This window comes from Martes martes (genome assembly GCF_963455335.1).
Source record: "Martes martes genome assembly, chromosome: 3".
NCBI lineage: Eukaryota > Metazoa > Chordata > Mammalia > Carnivora > Mustelidae > Martes > Martes martes.
In genome coordinates, this window is record NC_137890.1 from 66,770,241 (window position 1) to 66,793,830 (window position 23,590).

A 23,590-nucleotide genomic window follows, 5' to 3' on the forward strand; every position below is an offset into this window, starting at 1 on the left:
AAGGCCAACAGTCCCTACTCCCTTACAGTCAGCCATGTAGCTGGTACACATCCTCCTTCCACCTGGAAAAAGGAACGGGGCCCCAACTTTTGGGCCTTGAGAGGCGCTTTTCTGACAACGTCTTTCCAGGACAGTAAGACCTGTTTCTGTTTTAGCTACACTCGGTGGCGGCGGAGCCTGTGTCCCGCTCCCGCACTAGGTCGGTAAGCCATTCTCCGCCCCCGGGGCGATGTCCTGTGACGTCACTGCGAGGCGCTGGGGAGGTGGCGACTGTGAGTACATCATGACAACAGCTCCTGACAATACCCGCCTTCCCAGCTTCTGGATGTCCCTTCAGGTCTTGTGGTCTTAGCTGTAAAAGGCGAAGGGCGTGGGGGCGTTTCTGATCCCACAGTATGGAGGAAGGGAGAGGCGATAACTTCGACGGTGTGAGCACCGACCGCCTTAAAATGGTGTTACTGGAAGAAATCCGTTTGAAGTGAGTTGGAGGGCGGCACGCGGGCTACCGCGCGGGTGTCTGGTTCAGGTACACGCCGCCTGAGGAGATGCCCATGTGTGTGCCCTGCTGTTGAAAGCTGCAGCCACTGAGGTCGATGTGACGCCAGCAATGTGATTAAAACCCCGGCAGTCTGGCGACTTCTAGAAACTGTTTTGTAGGAAAGATTCATTTGCCTCTTTGACTAAGTGTTTGGCAATACAATACAATACAATACAATACAATACAATACAATACAATACAATACAATAAAAATACGCAGATTATGAGGTAGGATTTTCTGTCTTTAGCATCAAGTCAAATGGAGTGTATGGTGTGCATATACGGTAATGCTAAAATATGTCTTTGATTTTCATGTTCCACTAAATTGAGCTTTTCTGTTTCAGAGAAACAAAAGTTTTGTTCAGTTATGCTTGTCTTAATATCCCTTGAGGAGAAATTATGAAACGGTGACATTTTGTAAAAATAATGCTCCTCCTATGTACTTTTAAAAAATACTCAATATCATAGTTTTTATTAAATCTTTGAGACATTTTAAGTATTTTTTTTTTTTTATACCCACAGTCTCACCAGCAGGCCCCATGAGATTTATACTCACCTCTGTGCCCCTAAAGCTTCCTGTGCTTTCCTCTGTTGTAGCTCTAACAACACTTGTTTAATTGCTTGGTTATTTCTTGGCCTAATATTAAGCTGTAAGCATTCTGCTTACATTCTGAGAATGTTCCCTGAGTCAGTAGAGTATAAAAGCAAGCACTTTAGAGGAATCCTGCATAAATTTAAATTGCAGCTCTTACCACTGAGTAACTACATGATCTTGGGCTAGTTAATGAACCACTAAGCTTCAGTTTACTCACCTCTAAGATCGGTGTGCAAATCATTATGCCCCATGTGGTTGTTGCCAGGATTGAATGAAAAGTGTGTAAAGCACTTAACATCAGCTTAAAATAAGCCCTCGATGGATATTAGCCACTGCTAGTGTCATTGTTCAGTTCATTTAGTCACTGTAGTATTTTCAGCATTTATCACAATGCCTTGACATAATAGGCAATCAAAAATACATAAATGATTCTGTCATATTTTGATAATTAATATGCTATTTTACTGATATCCTAAATAGATAATTTCTGGAATGCTATTTGTGTGTATGTGGGGTTTTAAAAATTATTATTTTTTTTAATTTTTAATTTTATATATATATATTTTTTTATTTTATTTATTTTTTTTACTAGTTTCTCTTTTACTCTTTGTTTCAGATTTTCAGTTACCTGTTGCCCTAGCTATTCCATTCTCTCATCCCAGTTAATTTTTTTTTCAAAAGGACTGTTTTAGATTTTTTTTTTTTTAAAGATTTTATTTATTTATTTGGCAGAGAGGGACACAGCGAGAGAGGGAACACAGCAGGGGGAGTGAGAGAGGCAGAAACAGGCTTCCACCGACCAGGGAGCCCGATGCGGGGCTCGATCCCAGGACTCTGGGATCATGACCTGAGCCGAAGGCAGACACTCAACAACTGAGCCACCCAGGTGCCCCCCAGTTAATTTTTTAGGCCTTGAGAAATCAGATAACAACTTCTTGCGATCATATTTAAGTTAAGAGTAAAGGGTTTCTAAAGGTCACCAGGGGGCTTCTGAGCTTTAGTGCATATTAGGGTCTCTGTGGACCTCGGTAATCAGAAGCCTCCATTTGCCTGATTTCAGATTCTCAACCATGCCTTCAATAAGTGATGTTTCATAATAAATTGTTCCTAAAGTAGTGGTGTGTTATTATGTGTTATTATTTATATATTATAATTGGATCATAACAAGATATTTTTAATAATAGGGATATAGTGCAACTATCAATGCTTGAAATAAGACACAAGATAGCGGAACTGGAAGCCAAACACAATACTGATGATGAGGGTATATAAGTAAATATTTTTATATGTGGTTCTTATATAATTATTGTTTATTTTGCCAAGATACTTATAGTGCATTAAATACATAGGAAATAATAGTACCAAGGTTTCAGTACTGGGTTTTGGCAGCATTAATAATAATTTATTATAGAGACTTTTAAAACTAATATTTCAGTGTCAAACCTGTTAATGCATAGTTATTCATCTACTTACAAGTTCAAAATGTTCATTCAACAGTTAGTAAAACCTTTATTTCATGACATCAATACATTATTGTTTTTGGTAAATAATAAAATGCCACAAGTTTTCTATTTAACTCAAGTAATACCCCTTGTATCTTAACTTCTGGATTTGGCTATAACTTGAAAATCTTTAACTAGGTTTTGGCTATTTGCGTTGGAAGAATGGTGGGGGTAGGGTGTGTGGTGAGTGTTGTGCGCACACACACACACACACACCCGTATACCCATATATCAATATAACATTAAAATTTATAATATATGTAAGATATTAATTCATTCTACAAATATCGAGACCCTGCCATATGTCAACACTTTGAATGGAAGAGCTTCCCTATTTTGAAGAGGTTCATTGACTATAGGGAGAAAGTATCAAACAAAAATGTGAATATTAGAAGAGATGTAAGGAGAAATGGAAACTTAGTTAAGGAAACCTAACACAACTTGGATGAAGACATAAAGGCAGCCTTTCCAGAGGAGGCAGTGTTTGAACTGAATGCTAAAGGAGTTTCTTAGGTTAAGGTGGTAGAGTTTTGTTTTGTTTTGTTTTAAGATTTTATTTATTTGAGGGAGAGAGAAAGACAGAGATAGCACAGAGAGCAACGAGTGGGGAGGAGAGGGAGAAGCAGCCTCCCCCACTGAGCAGGAAGTCTGATGTGGGGCTCGATCCCAGGACCCTGGCATCATGACCTGAGCTATACAGGCAGAGGCTTAATGAACTGAGGCACCCAGGTACCCCTGGACTTTGGTTCTTAAATCCATTTATACTTTTCTGTTGGGGAAGCCATGAACAAACACAGTTAGTAACCATATGATAAATAAAATGCTATTTTTCTTAAGTACCCAATGCTCTTTTAAAGCTTGATTGGAGAACACTACTTTGTCCTAAGGCTGGAGTAGCTTCCTATGTCTCCACATCTATATTTGGGGTATATATAACTGGCTTTGTGGGGGAGACTGTGAGTGCACTTACCAAATAGTTGAATTGGCAAGGCTAGCTGGAATTTTCTCATCTATCCAGTTACAGACAAAACAGGTCACATGCACAGCTATGCAGGTCACACTCACAGATACGCATGCAATTCAATAACCATGCCCATTAGTAAAATGTAAGCCCAACAAATGGTATTATCAGTAAATCTTATGGGGAGGAGCTGGTATTTGTGTATAAAAAGAAAAGGTAGAATGATGGACAAGTAAGTTATTTCCTCCACGGGCCAAAGCTAAACTCTAAGGTGAAGGAGTCAGAAATATATACCCCTTCTTTAAATAAAGCCAGGAACTATGTCAGGTGAAGGTCCTTATTATTATCCCCATTGATGGAAATATGGATTTTAGGAATTTAAGTAACTTGCTAAGATTATATAGCATATCATTTCTTCCTAAATCATCTATCCACCAGTACTACTATTGCTATGACAACTGCTATCTACCACATCAGCATTGAACAGTTCTAGTTATCTATCGCTGCAGAGCAAACCACCTAATAACTTTGAAGCTTGAATTAGCAAATTATCTCACAATTTTGTGGATTGACTGGGTTCACCTGAGAAGTTAGTAACTGGGGTCTCATGTGATTACAGTCAGATGTCTGGAGCGCAGTTATCTGAAGGTTCAACTGGGATGGACAGTCCCAGATGACTTACTCACATAGCCAACATCTGTTACTGGCTGTTGGCTGGGAGTCTGGCAGAGTACTGCCTATCAGAGATACCTACTCCTGGCTCTTGTAGCTTTTGCTTCTCACAGATGGTGCCTGGGTTCCAAGAAAATGTATCCCAACAGCAAGCATTTCAAAAGGCACAAGTGACAGAAACTGTCAGGCCAGTTAAGGGCTACTCCCAGAACCAGTACAATATCAATTCCACTGTATTCTATTGGTCAAAACAGTCACAGATTCAAGGGACTATAGAAGGAAACTCTACTTATCAAGTTGACAGTACAGAAGAATATAGGAGATGGAATATATTATTTCAGTCGTCTTTGGAAAATACAGTCTGCCACAGGGGGTATTAAACATAATGCCATTTGAGGAGAATTGTTATGTAATTGATAAAGATGGAATAGAGATTGTCCTGAGAATATGACAGGAGATGAGATTAAGGTTTATGAAGAAGACAAATGAAGAATAGTCTTTGATATGATGCTAATTAGTTTGTATTGATCCTGAAGCCAATAGGGCAATATTAAACGTGTTCTAAAATAAACTTTTTAGGGTGCCTGGGTGGCTCAGTTGGTTAAGGAGTGCTTTCAGCTCAGGTCATGATCCCAGAATCCCGGGATCGAGTCCCGCATTGGGCTCCCTGCTCAGCAAGGAGTCTGCTTCTCCCTCTGACCTTCCCCCTCTCATGTTCTCTCTCACTGTCTGTCTGTCAAATAAGTAAATAAAATCTTTAAAAAATAATAATAAAATTTTTACTTTTTTAAGACTTGATTTGAGAGAGAGATCACAAGCAGGGGGAGCAGCAGAGTGAGAGGAAGAAGCAGACTTCCTGCTGAATAGGGAGCCAGATGTGGGGCTCAATCTCAGGACCCTGGTATCATGATCTGAGCTGAAGGCAGACGCTTAATCAACTGAGCCACCCAGGTGCCCAATTTATTACTTTTCATATTATAAAAGAAACAGTGAATAAGGGGCCACTCTGGGTACATTTGTTTAGATGATTCTTTCATACTTACCACTGTCCCCAAATCTCCATCACCCCTCTCCCCATCTCTTTATCAGATAATGAGCTTACTTTCAAAGAGAAAAGAGAAACAATCAGAAGATTTCCACATGTTTCCACCAAGAAAGCTACCCATCTGTCTGTATCTTTGCACATCCTCTTCCTTCCCTCCTGTTCTTCTGCATGTTCTTATCTAAGGTGACTCCTCCACTTGTGTGACAGATCCTAACCACTCTGCCTACCAAGCACATTACTCCAAGCGTTTGTCCTCTCTCTTTGCACTGTTTTCCTGCTCCACTGGATCTTTTCCAAAAGCATACAGATGGGCTGAATTGATTTTGTTGAGAAAACAAATGACAAACCTCCTTTGGCCCCACGTTTCCTCTTCTACTGTCATCTTTCACTGCTTTATGTGCAGCAGAACTCTTCAAGAGTGGTTCCTGTTTCTACTCTGACCTGCTTATACTTCTTTAGTCTATCTGGCTTATAACTATTAATTTTTAGGCTAAATGGCAAATAAACTTGAAAGGGTATCACATTTCCATAGTGGCCTCTCGAAGCCCTTTAGGGTGCATAGGAAACTATATGCAGAAAAAGTGGTTTATATTTTAGTATATATGCTGCTGAGGTGAGCACAAAAGTGGTTTATGTTTTGATTAAATCTAAAGTTCATCTTAAAGCTCAGTGACAAGACAAAGAACAGGAAAGGATGTTCAGGTGGCTTTTTTTAAAAAGTGAGAAGAATCAGCATTTATGTAGAGCTCTAAGTGTATTTTAAAAATTGAAACTTATTATTACCCCCATTTTATAGATGAAAAGGCTGAGACTTAACGTATCTCTCTCAAGGCTACAGAAGTGGTGAGTGATCTGCATTTGAATCTAGACATTCTAGCATCAAAGCCCACACTCTTAGCCTCTTCTTGTTCCACCTCTTATGCTTGTTTGTTTCTCAATATTTTTTCATCTAGAGAAGAGAAACTTGATTTACGGAGGCTCTGGAACATTTGTTCTTCTAGGGTTAAAAATGGGCTGGATTTGCTCAGCACAGGCATGATAGTTTTGTTCTCTCTTGAACTCATGCACCCACTACTTACTTAGGTGATCTCCTCTATCACATGCTACTAAATCCCAGCTGTATACTGACAACACAAAAATTTACATCTAAATCTAAGGCCTGTCCTTTGAGCTCTTTTGAATATTTATTTGTAGGCTAGTTTCTATCCACAAGCCACTTTGGCTATTAACTAATATATTCACAAATCAAATAGTTTTCTAACTCATCTCAGTAAATGCTAAAAAATGTTTTGATAAAATTCAATTGATGTTCCTTTTTTTTTCAAACAGAAGAACAATTCTATTTATCTTAAACTAGTCTAATACTTAGTGATGAAACATTAGAAGCATTCCTATTCCTGGGGGAAAAACCAAAAAACAAAAACAAAAACAAACAAACAAACAAAACCCACAGAGACGCCAACTGCCACTATTAAAATTTAATATTTTTGAAAGTTTCAGTCAAGCAATAAAATATGAACAGACATAAGAGTTGTAGATTTTAGATAGGAAGAGATAAAATTATTATAATTTTTAGCTTTTATAATTTGATATCCAGAATTTTCCAGAGATCAGTTAAAAAACTGTATTAGTAAAGAATTAAAAAGTGGTTGAATGCAGTAATGGAAGAAATGCTTATTTAAGGGGTAAAAAAAAAAAACCACCAGCAAAAATCAGGTCAAAAATAGGGTTTTTAAATGATTATGCTCCCAATTTCAGCCCACACTATAAAATATCTGATAATATCCTTGAGAAGAAATATTCAGAACTTATATGAAGGACAGCAGAAGACTATGACTACAAGGCAGTAATAACAGTTTAACCAGAATTCTCACCTTTTTCAATATAAGAGATTTTACACTAGAAAGAAACCCAGGAATAAAATGAAATTGGGAAAGTTTGTAGCCTTAGCACATGCCTTGCTGAGTCCAAGATCAAGATATTGGCAAGGTTGGTTTCTTTTTTGTCCTCTCTCCTTGGTCTGTAGATGGCCATCATCCTGTGTCTTCTCATGGTCTTCCTTCTGTATGTTTGTTCTACTCTCTTCTTCTAAAACCAGTCATACTGGATTATGGCTATCCATACGATTCATTTTACCTTAATTACCTCTTTTTATTTTTTATTAGTAGTATTTTTTTCCTTAATTACCTCTTTTAAAGGCCCTATCCCTAATTAGGATCATATTCTGAGTCTTTGGGGTTAGGACTTTAGCATATGAATTTGGGAGGAGGAAGGAAGTGATCACAACTCAGCCCATAGCAGATAGAAGAGAAAGAGATTCTGGTTTATTAAAACCATATCATAATGCTGTGAAATTCAGGGTCAAGCTATTGTTAATTTTTAAAAACTCCCACCTTTTCAATCATCTTCCAATTACCTATGAAAAAAAGGAGAAAACTATTTTCATTTACGAGACTTGTGGGAAATAGATTATTACAAACAAAACCTGAACCATACATTGAAATAGGAAAGTACCAAATGATCCTTATTTTAGTCTGCTCTGGTTGCCATAACAATATACCATAAACTGGGTGACATAAACAACAGAAATTTATTTCCTCATAGTTCTAGAGGCTAGGAAGTCTAAGATCAAGGTCCTGGCCAATTTGGATCCCAGTGAGGGCCCACTTCCTGCCTTGCAGATGGCCACCTTCTCATTGTTTTCTTACATGGCAGAGACTGCAGATTCTTGTATCTCTTCCTCCTCTTATAAGGGTACCAGCCATTTTGACCTCATTTAACATTTAGCACTTCCTCATAGGTTCCATCTCCAAGTAAAGTCACATGGGGGTTAGGTCTTCAACACAGGAATTTTAGGGGAACACAAACATTCAGTCCACAACAACTTTCTAAATGCTATCTGGTCCTTTCTCCCACCATCAAGAAATAAGAACTTTGGCCTGCCTGCCCAAGTCTGAGAAGAGGTTTCTGGGCAGAGAATTGGAGCCAAAGAACCAATTATCAATAATGTTTTATTGGAACTTGTGTCATCACATAGACCTTTAAAGGAGCTAAAGGAAAAGGGATGAATTATTCAATAAGTTCTGTTTGGAAAATTGGTATAACATTTAGAGAAAAATCCCTTTAGATCTTCACTGCTTGCTTAATTCTAAAACCTTCCAGATGCATTATAGGGTTAAATATTTTATTAATTACAAGAAAATATTGATGAGTATGTATCTTTTTATGGCTAAAGAAGCCCTTTCTTAGTTTAAGAACAATAGATCATTGAGGAAAATATGTTTCATTTTGACAAATACCTTCCCTTAATTTAAAAAAAAAAAAAATTGGTGGGGTGCCTGGGTGGCTCAGTGGGTTAAAGCCTCTGCCTTTGGCTCAGGTCATGATCCCAGAGTCCTGGGATCAAGCCCCCGCATCATCGCATCATCAGACTCTCTGCTCAGCAGGGAGTCTGCTTCCTCCTCTCTCTGCCTGCCTCTCTGCCTACTTGTGATCTCTGTCAAATAAATAAATAAAATCTTAAAAAAAAATTGGTGTGAGAAGTGAGACAGCATTATGGGAAATATATTAGTAGCCAACATGATGGACAAAAGGTCCATATTTTTACTACATCTATATCCTCTGCAATTTGATTAGAAAATACAAAGTTCCCAGTAGATAAATATGAGTAGAACAGAGACAGTTTATGTGTATGGAAACTATCCAGTTTGTTCTTTCTTCAAAGAAACTTGAAACAGTTTGTTGCTATTGAAGAAGTAAAGGGTTTTTTTGGTGTTTTTTTTTTTTTAAGTGAAATTTTAACTTCATACATTACTGCTAACAATATAGTGCTACCCTTTTGGAGAACGATTTTGCAGTAAATTTCTGCTAGTGTTGATGATGATGATATGATGAAGAAGAAGAAGGAGAAAGAGGAAGAGGAGAAGGAGAAAAAGAAGAACAAGAAGAGGAGGAAGAGGAGGAGAAGGGGAAGAGAAAGAGGAAGAAGAAGTATTTTACATATTTTAATGAATGCTCCCAATATCCTATAATATAGGAACTTCAATTATCCTTATTTTAGAGATGAGAAATTGAGGCACAGGAAAGGTAACTTCCTCAAGATCCCATAATTAAGCTCGTAAGTGGTAGAGACATGACTCAGCTAGTCCTCCTTTGGGGATATTTTTCCTCATGAAATCTGAAAATTTTGTTGGGGACACCTTTGCCACAGGAGATTTGTTCATTTGTTCATGTTGTTCTTGTGCTTCGAAATCCTTTCTCACCTCCTCAGCTTGGAACAAATGTCATTTCCCCCAAGAGCATTTCCTGAGCCTCTTCAATCTTGACCTCCCTATCTCTCAGTGTCTCCTGCCACCTTCCAGACTGGATGTCCTTTTGTGTTTTCCATAGCATCCACTTAACCAAGTTTTCTCAAATGTTCTGGCCGTATGTCTTCCCCCACCACCATCTGTCCTACTGCTGACTGACTGCAAGGACTGTGCCTATCTTATTTTTGTATTCCTAATACCCAGTACAGTGCCACATGTTAGGCTTTTTCCTTTCCTTGTTAACATTTTCTTATGTTACAAAGTCTTTGCAAATTAACATAACTTCATCACTGTTATCCTTATAAATACAGCGATCAGCACAACTAAACATGACTGAATTATTGAAGTCTATGTAGAGTCAAGTTTCAACCAATTCAACTGTGTTGTTTTTAACACTTAAAAATGTATTATTTGGCATTGTTGCTTGGTGGGGCTTTGTTTTTGTTAACACTGCTATCTCTCTTAGGCTAAATAAATAAATAAATAAAACTCCATATCTAAAAGATGGGACTCTACCTAGTTTAATTTTTTTTATTTATTGTTTTTTTTTAGTTTATTTATTTTAGTTTAATTTTTTTAGAGATTTTATTTAATTATTAGAGAGCAAGAACAGAAGCAGGGGGAGGGGTTGAGGAAGAGGGAGAAGCAGACTCCTGTGTTGAGCAGGGAGCCCAACAATGAGGGGATTGATCCCAGGACCCTGGGATCGTGACCTGAGCTGAAGACAGCAGATCCTTAACTGACTTGAGCCACCCACGCACCCCATAATTTAATTTAATTTTCTCTTACTTTATGAACTTCCTCTTCCAAGGTCAATTCATAAAACTGGCCATGAATAAAATTTCTACAATGTTTCAAATTTTGGTTTGATTTTGCTTTTCATTGCACTAATCCTAGCCAAGATCCTTCTTTGATAATGCAAAGCAATTTGATTTTTCTTTAAAAAATTGCTGCTTTTTTTGGGCACCTGGGTGGCTCAGTCAGTTAAGCTTCATACTCTTGATTTTGGCTCAGGTCATTACCTCAAGTTGAGAGATCCAGCTGGTATGGGGCTCCGTGCTCAGTCGGGAGTCTACTGGAGACTTTCTTTCTCCCTCTCCCCCTCCCCTTACCCCATTCCCAAGCGTGTGTGCGTGCTCTCTCTCTCTCTCTCTCTCTCTCAAAATAAATCTTTTTAAAAAATTGGTGCTTATTTTTTTCTTTGTTTTTAGAATGACTGAAGGAGCAATGGTTCATGGAAGTATTGCTCAGGGTATTTTTTCCACCAAGAGACACAAATGTTTCTGTTAAATTTTTATCCTCATAATCTGTATTTTAAATAATGGCTTGTTTGTACGTTTATTGTTGGCCTTTATAGGTTGGCTGCTATTGTGCTGAAGGTCAGGTATCATCTTTTTTGGAGTCAAGTGTATTGTGGCTGTCTCAAAGGTAGCATCACATCTCTTATTTGGCTGTTCCAGATGTCTCTTACCTGCCCTTAGTATCAAGTGTATTAAAAAAAAACTTGCTGTTTTTAACTGCCACTCTTATTCCCAATTAAAAATATAATTTAAACATTATTGCATTTTAAAGACCAATAAAGAATTATACAAAAATGATATACCTTAATATTTTTGGTCCTTGGGTTATCATAGAACAAGATGTGGTAGGGAAAGAAATAATCAGTGTAGTCTTTTTTTAGGAAAAGGAAATACTTGGTAAGTAGGAAGTTGATGTGATTTGTGTGATACTTTTAGAGGCCAAAGAGATATTTTATTTTCACATCAGAAGAAAAAATGAATATGATTCAGTCTGGAGTATATTTGTCTTTATACCAACATAGTAGTAAAGTAGAATTTTTAACATTTTTTTAATAGAGGAAGAGGCCCACCAAGGCAAAAGTACCACAAGGGTCAATAAAAGTCACCCTGTGACCCCACAGCAGTATAAGTCTATTTTTTCCCTTTTTATAGACACTACTATTTTAAATTTTTCTCCTGTAATTCCGCAGTCCATATGCTTTCTCTTTGTCTTTTGTGCCCTATAATCTGGAGCAGTCTGAGTATACTGAAGGAGTTACACATTTGAGTGTGTACGTACATTTGAGGTCAGTTCATCATATTGGGGAAGGTGAATATTGACATCATTACCGCCAGGGCCTGGCACTTATTAATATTAATACATGATGGCAAACTACTAGGCTTACTTATATTTGAGGATCTCTCGATCAATAATATTTTATTTTATTTTTTAAATTTTAAGATTTTATTTATTTATTTGACAGATAGAGATCACAAGTAGGCAGAGAGGCAGGCAGAGAGAGAGAAAGGAGGAAGCAGGCTCCCTGCTGAGCAGAGAGCCCAATGTGAGGCTCAATCCCAGCCAGGACCCTGGGATCATGACCTGCGCCAAAGGCTTAACCCACTGAGCAACCCAGGCGCCCCATAGATCAATAATATTTTAAAGTGGAGGCAAACATTTCTAGACTATTGTCGGATGTGGTAAAAATAAATTACATTCTTAAATTTTTGATAGCTTCTGATTTTACTCGGAAGCCCCCGTTCCCATGGTGGGGAAAGGGGTCCAATTACAAAGAGACTAGCTAGCCAGTTATATAGATAATTGCATCTGTTTGGACTCAGTGGTATTTTTAGGATAAATGTTCAGTCTCTCAGGCTTCTCTTTCCTTCTTGTTCCTAAAGCATTTGGATTAATGACTTTCAACTTCAGTTTGGGAGGGTGTTCCTGCTTCTGTTTTTGGAACACTGTATTTGCTAGAGATGAGGGGGTTAAAGATGTGTGGCCGGGCTGAGGAGGTTGAGGCCAGTGGTATGTGCTAATACTCTTCCTACCTAGATTCCTCTGTCAACTATAATGGAGCACAAATTGTCTCATATATGTAAAGAGCATTTTTTTTTAATTTGACAGAGATCACAAGCAGGCAGAGAGGCAGGTAGAGAGAGAGGAGGAAGCAGGCTCCCTGCTGAGCAGAGAGCCCGACGAGGGGCTCGATTCTGGGATCATGACCTGAGCGGAAGGCAGAGGCTTTAACCCACTGAGCCACCCAGGCGCCCCGAGCATTTAAAGTTTAGAAGCAAGCCACCTTTTTTCTCTCTATAAACTATGACTTTCAAGATTTAAAAAAAATTAGCTTTGCGCCTTAAAGCTGACCAAAGATGTTTTAATTCTAGGCTGTATTCTCCTCCCCTCCTATAGCAATTAGACAATTGTTTGGGCCTTAAAAACCCAAGGGGCTTGGTGAAAGAAACCTGCTTAAGGATAAGAGAAGATGCCTGAATAGGCAGCTGCATGTATTAGCATAGCAGTTAAGAGGATACACTTTGAAATCAGATAAAACCAGATTCAAACCCCAGTTCCCCCATTTATTGACTTTTTCACTTTAAAAATGTTATTTGACATGTCTGAGCCATGGTTTCCTCATCTGTAGAACAGGTAACAAAGTTTTTTCAAATGAGGATTAGTTAGTATATGTGAAAGTTCGTGTACTTTATATATAGCAAACATGTAAGTGGTAGTTGTTAAACGGACTTAAGAATTTGTTTGCAAAGGAAAAAAATAATGGACATGACTTTGGATGGAAGCTAGAACTATTTAAGCTGTTATGTATGGATATTTCAAGTTCCAAGGAGAGGAACATGTTCCTGATAGTCCCTTTAATAGAATTCCTTATAAGGGTATGTGAGGAACTAACAGACAAAGGACCTAAGGAGTGAGAAAACCAGGAATCACAATAGTCTTAGTGAGGTCTGGCTGAGTGGTAATCTGCTGTGAATTTACTATCTGCAATCTGAAAGATCCTATCTAACAGAGAAATGCAAACTTAAAAATGAGTTGACTCTTGTTCATCTACATTGCTAACAAAGTAAAGTACAGTAGGATTGGGCTGATTAATGTTTTAAAGGAGATTTAAATGAGCTGATTAATGTAGATAAATGAGAGGTGACAAGATGATCTTGATTTAACCCCCTTTTCCCCTCAGGTGGTGAATGGAAAGTTGGTTATGAGACACGACTTGAACTGAATGATCAACTAGAAAAGCAAATTGTTTCTCTAGGAGATAAAATGGAAAAAAATCTGTGGAAATTCTCCAGGTACAGAAGCAACTATATATGTTTTGTAAATTGAATTAAAAGTGATAAAATATTGTTAATATTTTCATATTTGTTTTGTTGTAGATAGATTGTCTTCTATCTGTGTTTATGAACAAATGCCAGTGGTGAGTAAAAGCTAGTTAAACAAAAAGAATAATTGAAGGAAAAAAATTTTGTGCTTTTTTTTAGGCAGCTTCCAAAAAATGCTTGAAGACTGTGGCAAGTTCCAAATAAAATATTTTGTTCAGTGGAACTGTTTCTAGAAAGTAAGGAATCCTATAACAGATCCTTCAACTTCATCTCCACCTTATAAAGCCAGGCAGAGTTTCAGATGCATACCAAATGGAAGAAAAAGAATCTCAATAGTTAGTCCAGGTGGAACCTGAGTGTGTCTACTTCCTGCAACATTAAAGAGACTATTAAATACAAAAATATATTTCATAACTATCTGAAAACATTTCCATTCTATTTCCTCTGGAATATACATATACACATGTAGATATGCACACACACACATATTCACATTCACATACGCAATGTATAAAATCCAACAGAGAACCCATAAAATTACCCTATGACATGAAAGGAACCTTATTGTACTGATCAACCTACTTTTTCTTCGGGCTGGCCTAGTGACAGCCTTTCCTCCGGAAAAATTCCTTGAATTTATATGTTTTATACTTTATAAAGCACATTTATTTGTTTCTCGTTCATTTAAATGTTTTTTTTTGTTGTTGTTGTTGTTTTTTAATGTAGAGAAGACCTAAAGCATGACTTATGCCAGGTCTAGAAGTAGGCTTTTCTTTAGAACTCTTGCTGAATTTTAATTTCAAAAATATTCAGAAAAACATGGAAATCTTATAAAAAACCATGGGTACTTTATATGAAAATGAAAATACAATACTCTGCCAAATTGGAAGGACGACACAGGCCAATGAGATAAAATTTAATATTATTTCCTTTAATGCATGTGACACTGAACTTAAAAAAATTAAGTGATTTGCTCAGAATCACACAGTCTGGAAATGTGGAGGTCGATTCCCTTTTTTAAAAAAATCTATGCCCAGGGCACCTGGGTGGCTCAGTGGGTTAGGCCTCTGCCTTCGGCTCAGGTTGTGATCTCAGGGTCCTGGGATCGGGTCCTGCATCGGGCTCTCTGCTGGGCAGGGAGCCTGCTTCCTCCTCTCTTTCTCTCTGCCTGCCTCTCTGCCTACTTGTGTTCTCTCTCTGTCAAATAAATAAATGAAATCTTTTAAAAAAAAAATTTATGCCCATTTGACTAGACTGTGCTATAACAACAGCCATTCTATACAGCCTATCAGAAATAACATGTTTTTTAATAGCTTTAATGTAGAGCACTAACTGCTATATTCAGAGGTCCTGAGGACCAAAGCATTATAGAGATTGCTCTTTGAATAACTGCAGACCTTTAGTGAAAAATACAGAAAAATATTATATTTTTTAAAATAATTAATCAGGGGAGAAATAACCTAATTTGTACACCTCTGTTATTTTCAACCCAGAAATACCTTTATTTCTCTGTCTTGGAAAGTCAGGAAAAATCATGGAGTCATATCTCCATCTTGTGGTGGTTAGAAGTTACTGCAAGGACCATTTTAAGCCTTGTATTTACTAAACTGTGGATAGAATTTTAATTCCACCTATAGAATATAAAATATAATACTAGCTACAGAATATAAAATATTCTGACTCCCAGCTTCTTGATAACTCATCATCAGTGCTATCTCAAGAAATTGGGTATTGCCAGAATAGCAGCAAGTGCTGGTGGGACCCGCTGTGATCATTTACAGCATATGTAAGAAGCAGTCGATTGACTTTCTAACTGCTACCTCAGACTCTGTAACATACTCATGTTGGCAAAAAAAATTTCTTTCCTTTGATGAGTTTGTGTTATTCTTGGAAAAAAATGTGGTTCTCTAAGAGGTTGGGGATCTGGATGCAGAGAATTATATTTCTCTTCACTAAAGGACTAAAAAAATGGTAGAAATACCAAGAGTGGGACCATGTACTAAGTAGAAAAGGAAGATGATGAAAGTTCAGGCGCTTAAGGAACTGGTTCTTTCTATTTTGTGGGCAGAGGCATGCATGAGTATTTTGGGGTTTTCTTACACAGTGGAATCCGGGAGGAGTTTGTTAACAGCAGGTGTTAGGAATCTTGCCAAGGAGCTGGTGGTGGAAGTAGCCAAATATTGAGCAAAAAGCGCTGGGGCCCAAGAATCCTATATCTAATGATGAAATCTTTTATTCAAGGACAAAAGATAGTATACTAAGTCTTATTCTTTATATAAAAACAATATTTATGAAATTCAGATACATACTCTAAATGAAATGCAGACATTTTTGGTTTTCTATTAGGTTGATATTTAGAGAAAAGGGTTTAAATTGTTTGGGGGGGATAGAATATGAATTAAAACACTATCTGTAAATTTACTAATTCTTTATCCTTAAAAATTGTTTGGTCTTTAAGAGTAACCTATACAGACATACTTAAGAAATTGATGTCAGTTTGAATACTAATTTTGAGTAACTTCAAATTTCAAGTTTGCTTATGGGCAGAAACAGGGATGAATACAAATTTTTACCAGTAAGGATGGAATTTTTTTTAAAAATGTTACCATTTGGGGGCACCTGGGTGTCTCAGTTGCTTAAGCTACCGCCTTCAGCTCAGGTCATGATCCTGGAGTTCCAGGATGAGCCCTGCACCAGACTCCCTGCTCAGCTTGGAGTCTGCTTCTCCCTTTGACCCTCCCCCCACACTCAAGCATGCTGTCTCTCTCTCTCTCTCAAATTAAAAAAAAAAATTACCTTTTGAGAAAGAAACATGAAATACGAAATAAGTAATTTACAAACTGGATCATTAAAGTGGACTTGATTTTAACATTTTAGAACAAGGATTCACTTAAGTGAGGGTGAATTTCTGGTCTTGTTCTGATACAGACTGGTTTCAAGCCTTCAATCTTTTTGAAGATTATTTTTCTGATCTTCAGGTACTATAGGTTAGGCAATCTTTAAAGTGCCTTTCAACAGTATAATTTATTAATATTTAATTTTAGCAAGATATTTCAGTAAAGGTTTACATTTGGCTGCATGTAAAAGAAAGGCTTAAAGGGAGTAAGGTGTTCGGTTTTGTTTTCTCATGTACAGGAAGTGTTAGAGGAAAGCAGTCCAGGTTGGCACAGCAGCTCCTCCAGGCTCCTAACTTGACTTTCCACTCTGTCATTCTTTAATGAATGACCTTTGTTCGCCATGCTCATAAGGTGGCTGCTTCACTTTCTCACCTGCTTCACCTTCTCTTTCAATAGAAAGAAGTAGGTGAAGGGAAAAGGGAAAAGTAAAGGCCAGTCAAGTTTGTTTTCTTTCAAAGCATTTCCCAATATGCTGCACGCAGAGTCTCCGCTTACATCTCATTGGCTAGAACTGCATCATATGGCCTCCTGTATTTGCAAGAAAGGCTGCGAAATTTAGTGTTTTACTGAGTACAGTAGCAGGAAGAAGGGTAGAATGAGTATCTGTTATGCAATTAGCTCTACTTGCCACACAAGGTCACTTTCAATGAGTACCATTTCATTTCTTTTTTTTTTTTTCAAAGATTTTATTTATTTGAGAGAGAGCTCACACAAGTCGGGGAGGGGGTTTGAGTTGGGTGGAGGGGCAGGGGCAGAGGGAAAGGGAGAAGCAGACTTCCCACTGAGCAGGTAGCCTGACTGTCCACTGGGGGCTCTATCCCAGGATCCTGAGATCATGACCTGAGCCAAAGTCAGACGCTTAGATAACTGAGTCACCCACGTGCCCTAAGTATCATTTCATTTTAAAGTAATATATATTCATTTAATACTATTTGGAAAATAAAAGACAAAGATAAATATTAAGTCAAATATATCTGCTGTTGACCTCTTTTTTAAAGTTTTGCATGCATGTTATATTGATTAAAAAATACAACCCAATAAATAAATGAACCCCAAAAAGGAACAAATAAGGATAACCCTTTAAAAAATATATATATATATATAATTTTAACCTTATTTCATGGATAATTAAACCAATAATTTCTCATGTTATATTTTCTTCATGTGTATTTTTAAGAGCTACATTATATTTCATTGCATTGGATTATTAATATTCAATTCCTTTTCCCTATAGTTGAATATTTTGGGTTATTTGTGGCTTTAATTTTGAATAAAATAAAACCCACAGAGGATAATATGGCAAACCATATATTCTAGTATTAGCAAATCTTTAATTTTTGTCACTTTTTGATTTCAAATGTTTTAATGAAGTCTGTAGATTTGAGGCCTATCTATAGAGTTCAGGACCCTTTTATTCCCTTTTCTGTCTCTTTCCCTTTTATAGGCAAGTATGATCATGGCTTTGGTATATACCATTCTCATTTATTTTAAAATTCCTTTTAACAGATATTGTGTCTAAAAATGCATGTAAAAATATATTGTATGTATCATCCTTTTTTATTCTCTCCATGTTAATGCATAAAGATCTGATAAATTTTATTTACTACTATATTTTATTTATATACTATGTATATAGTAGAATATGTAGATATATACACACAGAGAGATATCTTTATTTATTTATTCCCCTATTTACGTACATTGAGGATTTTTCAAAATCTCACTGTGACAAACATTGCCACAGGGAACATACTTATACACGTCTCCTGATATGAAGTGTTCCTCCAGAATTGGCTAATTTTTCTGTAGAGGGCTAGATACTTAATACTTTTGACTTTGCAGGCCATTTGATCTCTCCTGCAACTATTTGATACTGCTGTTAGAGTGTAAAAGGAGCCATAGATAATACCTAAATGAATAGCTAGGGTTTTATTCTAACAAATCTTGGCTTATAAAAACAGCCTGAGGCTGGATTTGGTCTTCAGGCTGTAGCTTGCTGACCCTTCCTTTAGGGCAGTGGTCCTCAAACTTTGGTAGGTAACAGAATCACGTAGGGAACTTCATAAAAATACAAAGGCCAGCCCTATCCTTCAACCAGCTTGCCACTTCTGAGTTCTTTATTAACTCTCTGGATAATTCAGATATACACCAGAGTTTGAGAACCACTGCTCTAGTGCACATGGAATGAAATTTTTAGATCACGGGATATGAACATTTTCAAATAATGATAGAATCCCTCCGGATCCATCGAAAGACACCCCAGGTCTGCGGTTAGTTCAGTAGGTCTGCAATAAACAAAAGAGGTGATGAGAGATAAGACTGAAAATATAAGCAGGGCCTTGAAAGCAAAGGATTTTGTATGTGTGTGAACCTTTCTATATGTGGTGGGAAGCTTTTGAAGTATTTAATATATAGTTTAAAAGCCTTTTCCCCCGTGGAGAAAGGCTTTCCCAGGGTGGGTGGGATTTGAGGCAGGGAAACCAGATAGGACGTGTCTGTAGCAGTCCAAGTAAGGGAAAGTGAGTTGTTCAGCTTGGGCAGTAGTATATGAGGATGGAAGCAAGGTGACAGTTTGAAGAGATATTTATAGGAATGTAGATTTTGTGAGTGCATGGACACTCAGGTGAGACTGGGAGCAGATTGGAGAAAGATTAAGGACTCTCCTTTGAACAACAATTACAGTGAACAGCACTGTAGGGATCAGAAGCAGGTGGAGTTTAGGAAATGAGTTTAGTTTTGTGTGTATTACACAGATGATAGTGATCAGCAAGCACCTGGACATGGTTTTAGACTATGGAAAGCTGTCTCTCTGGATAGAGAATCTTGGAGTCATCAGTGTCACCTGCAGTCATGAAAGTATGAGATTGTTCGGAAAGAAATATGACATCTGAAAAGAAGGGTTAAAGATGGAACACTTAAGGTGTTAGCTGAGGAGGCGATTGAGCGAAGGTAACTGAGAAGGAAAATTATTGAGAAAGGGAGCAGGGAGAACTGGAAAAGAGTGGTATCACAGCAGCCAAGGGAGGAGAAGAGTTTAATGAATGCTCAGCAGAAGAATGTTCTCCAAGTAATTTCAGGTGCAGGGTAGGATAAAGAACATGGTCCGAAGTTCCAGCACATTATTGATTCAAAGGGAAAGACAGTAAGCAGGTTAGAAGCAAGTTGGAAGGTAGGCTATTGAAAGAAAATGTGGTGTAGTGGAAAAAGAAGGGGCAGGATAGTGGAGTGGGTGTAACCCACTTTACCCAGAAACTTGGCTTTTAGAATTAGACTGTCCTGGTTCAAATTCAGACTATGGGGTACTAAGGAAATTATTTCATCTCTCTGAGGCTTAATTTCCTCATCTGTAAAATGGAGTTAATTAAGCACTCTTGCAAGATTGTCATAAAGATTATTAGAGAAATGTATAAAGCAAATAGCATAGTGCCTAACACAGTAAGCATGTCTCTTGATAAAGTGTTAGTTCCCTTCTTCCCTTTCCTTAATAATGGGAACTTTAGAGGGAGCTCTAAGTTTCATTAGAACAAGTCTGTTGTGAAATTAACCTTAACCCATTTCAAGGAAATAAGGGCAAGTGTAAGTTGTGCAATATATTTTCACTTATTCAGCTGTGCCGTTATATAAGTTGTGAATCTTCTGGTACCTCTTAAAAGTGTAGAAGAATTCTGTGGCTTTTTAGTACCCTTCCAGAAAGCAGGGGCTTCTTCAAGGATATAATAAAATGCACTGAACTTTTACTTCTCTTGGGGTTACTGGGTGGACATTTTCTAACCCTTCATATTTACATTCACCAGAAGAACCTACTGCCTACCTCCAAGAATTTCCTGGTGTATTGAGCAAAGATCTATAGTCATTCACTGGAAGACTAGAATCTGTTTTAACCATTCCAGATGACTGCAAGTTAAGGATAATTAGGCCATGTTGTCTCTAATGAGCAGTAGCTATTTTTCAGGTTCTGATATGGCACTCCAGGCTTCTTTTATCTCCAGTTAGAATACGAAGCTGAGAATCCAGCTAAACTCTTTTTTTTTTTAATATTTTATTTATTGGACAGACGGAGATCACAAGTAGGCAGAGAGGCAGGCAGAGAGAGAGGAAGGGAAGCAGGCTCCCCGCTGAGCAGAGAGCCCGACTTGGGGCTCGATCTCAGGACCCTGAGATCATGACCTGAGCCGAAGGCAGAGGCTTTAACCCACTGAGCCACCCAGGTGCCCCAGAATCCAGCTAAACTCTTTGTCAGAACTTTATGGCTCCTGGTAGACAGGCCCATAGGTGGTTCCCCAGCAACGTTTCGAGTAATCATCAGTGCTTTACTGTCACCGTTAGCATACTGGTAGTTGATGTCTTCTCTCTTTGATTAGTTTTTTTAGGCCCACTCAAGCTTAGTACCTATGACACTGTGCCGCAAACAGGAACAGTATTTGACCCTTCTACTTCCCTACTTTCCTTTACTGTCCAGCACTGCCTTGTCCCTAGTTGCTTGTCAATATGTAGAGTTGTGGTCCTTTAATTTTCAAACTGTCTAAGAATCATGTGAATAACTTGCCAAAAGTGCACATTCTTGGGCTTATGCCCAGAAACCCTTATTTACTAGGTCTGGGATAAGGCCTGGACATTTGTATTTTTTAGCATACATTTCAATAGGTTTTATTGCAAAGCGCTATTATATATAAAATAACAACAACAACAACAATAGATTTAGGGGATCTCTATCCCTCAGAGAAAGATAGCCTCTCTTGTGAAAAGATACTCTAAAGTCTTTATCAAAAACTTCTACGATATCCCTGTGGTCAACTCTATTTCATGGTGGAAGTCCTCTTCCTTGATTTATTAGGAGTCAGAAAATTGATGACCCCTTACTTAAAGTCTGTTTCGGCTGCTATAAAAAAATAAAAAATAAAAAAAATAACCACAGACTGGGTGTCTTACAAATGATAGAAATTTATTTCTCACGGTTTTGGAGTCTGGAAGTCCAGGATCATAGTACCAGCAGATATGGTGTTTGGTACCAACTTGATTTCTGGCTCAGAAATGGCTCCTTCTTATTGTGTCCTCACATCATGGGAGTGGACTAAGGACTTCTGAAGGGTCTTTTTTTTTTTTTTAAGATTTTATTTATTTATTTGACAGAGATCACAAGTAGGCAGAGAGGCAGGCAGAGAGCCTGATGCGGGGCTCCATCCCAGGGCCCTGGAATCATGACCTGAGCCAAAGGCAGAGGCCTTAACCCACTGAGCCACCCAGGCGCCCCATATAAGAGCATTAATTCTATTCATGAGGCCTCTACTCTCATGACCTGAGCATCTCCCAAAGTCCGCACCTCCTAATACCATCATATGAGTCATTAGGATTTCAACATTTGAATTTGGGGAGGACACAGACATTCAGACCATAGCACTTCTATTTCTCTCTGCTTCTTTTTCCAATCAGTGCATTCCCTTGTTTCTCATTACATGCAGACAGCTTGATCCCTTAAGGGAAACCTCTCACCAGAACACACACTCTGTCAGTCAGACAGAGATAGCACAGAAGATCCTGCTCCCAAAGCCAATAAGGCTATCTGGTGATGGGAGACATAAGGGAGAAAGTATGGAAACAGAGAAACATTATTTAGGAAAACATTGAGTTTGACATTAAATGTTCTCTGGAAGACTCTTGATCAATTTGTAGAAAACTCATTGGGAAATTAACTTGCTGAAATCTAAATCTTTGAATACATTCCTATGATTATAACCCTAGCATTTTAAAGAATGTTCAATTTGTTAAAAACTAAAACTTAATGAAAATGGCTTAGCATTTAGTATCATCATGGAAAAATGTATTTGGAAAAAGAATGTGTTTTGGTTATAAGTTCACATGCATGGAAGACTCTCCTAAAAGCAAGATTTGGATAAATTGGTAAATTTAGAATCCTAGGTGAATTGGCCTCTTTATAAGTTAATCCTTTGGTCAGTCGACTTCTTGAAATAATAACTTTTGGATATTTACCTAGCTTCACTTCTGAAGTATGTTTCAGCTTTCCTTAGGACGAACCATAAAATCTCTCTCCTTGACCTGCTTAGCAGGAAAAGCATGAAGGAAGAGATGGTTTTAAGTCTTACAAATTCTTTCAAACAGCCAGACTAGTCTCTTCATCATGCACTTTGAGCCTTTAAAGAAACAAGACTCTCCCCTCATATCGTTTTCTATTTTGGTCCATTTATGTTCTACCTGCTGATTTCTGATGTCCTTAATCATCACCCTGCTCTTTTTTTTTTTTTTTTAAGATTTTTATTTATTTATTTGACAGACAGAGATCACAGATAGGCAGAGAGGCAGGCAGAGAGAGAGGAAGGGAAGCAGGCTCCCTGCTGAGCAGAGAGCCCCATGTGGGGCTCAATCCCAGGACCCTGAGATCATGACCTGAGCTGAAGGCAGAGGCTTTAACCCACTGGGCCACCCAGGCACCCCTCACCCTGTTCTTTTATTCATCCTGATGCCCCATACCATTTTCCTGAATGTGATTCCCTTATTGTGAGTCAGATTCTTCTTTTAGTTATGCTGCTTCATGGGGCCTGGAAACATCCAGCCCAGTTTGGATCTTCCAAGAAACTATTACCTCACTACAGTATCCAGTCATGATTCCAGTGGGTTCGTGCTGGTCATTTCTACCTTCAGAACATTCTTAGAAATTTTGTTTTAAAATTCATAAGTATACAGTTAGAACCTAATAACCAGGCATTAATAGTAGTGAGCCTAAAGCACTATTGACACCCCTAAATATATTTGTGTTTAAGTGATATATCAGCCACATAGTGAAAGGCCTACTGAAGGGATCTTGGATTCTCAAGAATGTGATAGAAACAAAGCAAGAAGAGGAATTCCCACTAGCCATCTGGCTAGTGGTAGATCTGTAGAACCCATCTGAGACTTCTTCCTGATGTATTCTTTCCCAGATATCACCAGATTTGTG

The 23,590-nt window shown here is 37.9% G+C and overlaps 1 protein-coding gene across 1 annotated transcript in view; it reads left to right on the forward strand.

Annotated features, from left to right (window-relative positions):
- Positions 1-395: 395 nt before the first annotated feature.
- CCDC169 (coiled-coil domain containing 169) overlaps positions 396-23,590 on the forward strand; it is a gene marked incomplete at both ends in the record, with an annotated part of 48,112 nt that continues 24,917 nt past the window's right edge. The window contains 5 exon segments of the mRNA XM_080799392.1: positions 396-478; positions 2,318-2,397; positions 13,600-13,688; positions 13,690-13,711; positions 13,796-13,836. Coding sequence (XP_080655518.1) covers positions 396-478; positions 2,318-2,397; positions 13,600-13,688; positions 13,690-13,711; positions 13,796-13,836 — 315 coding nt within the window.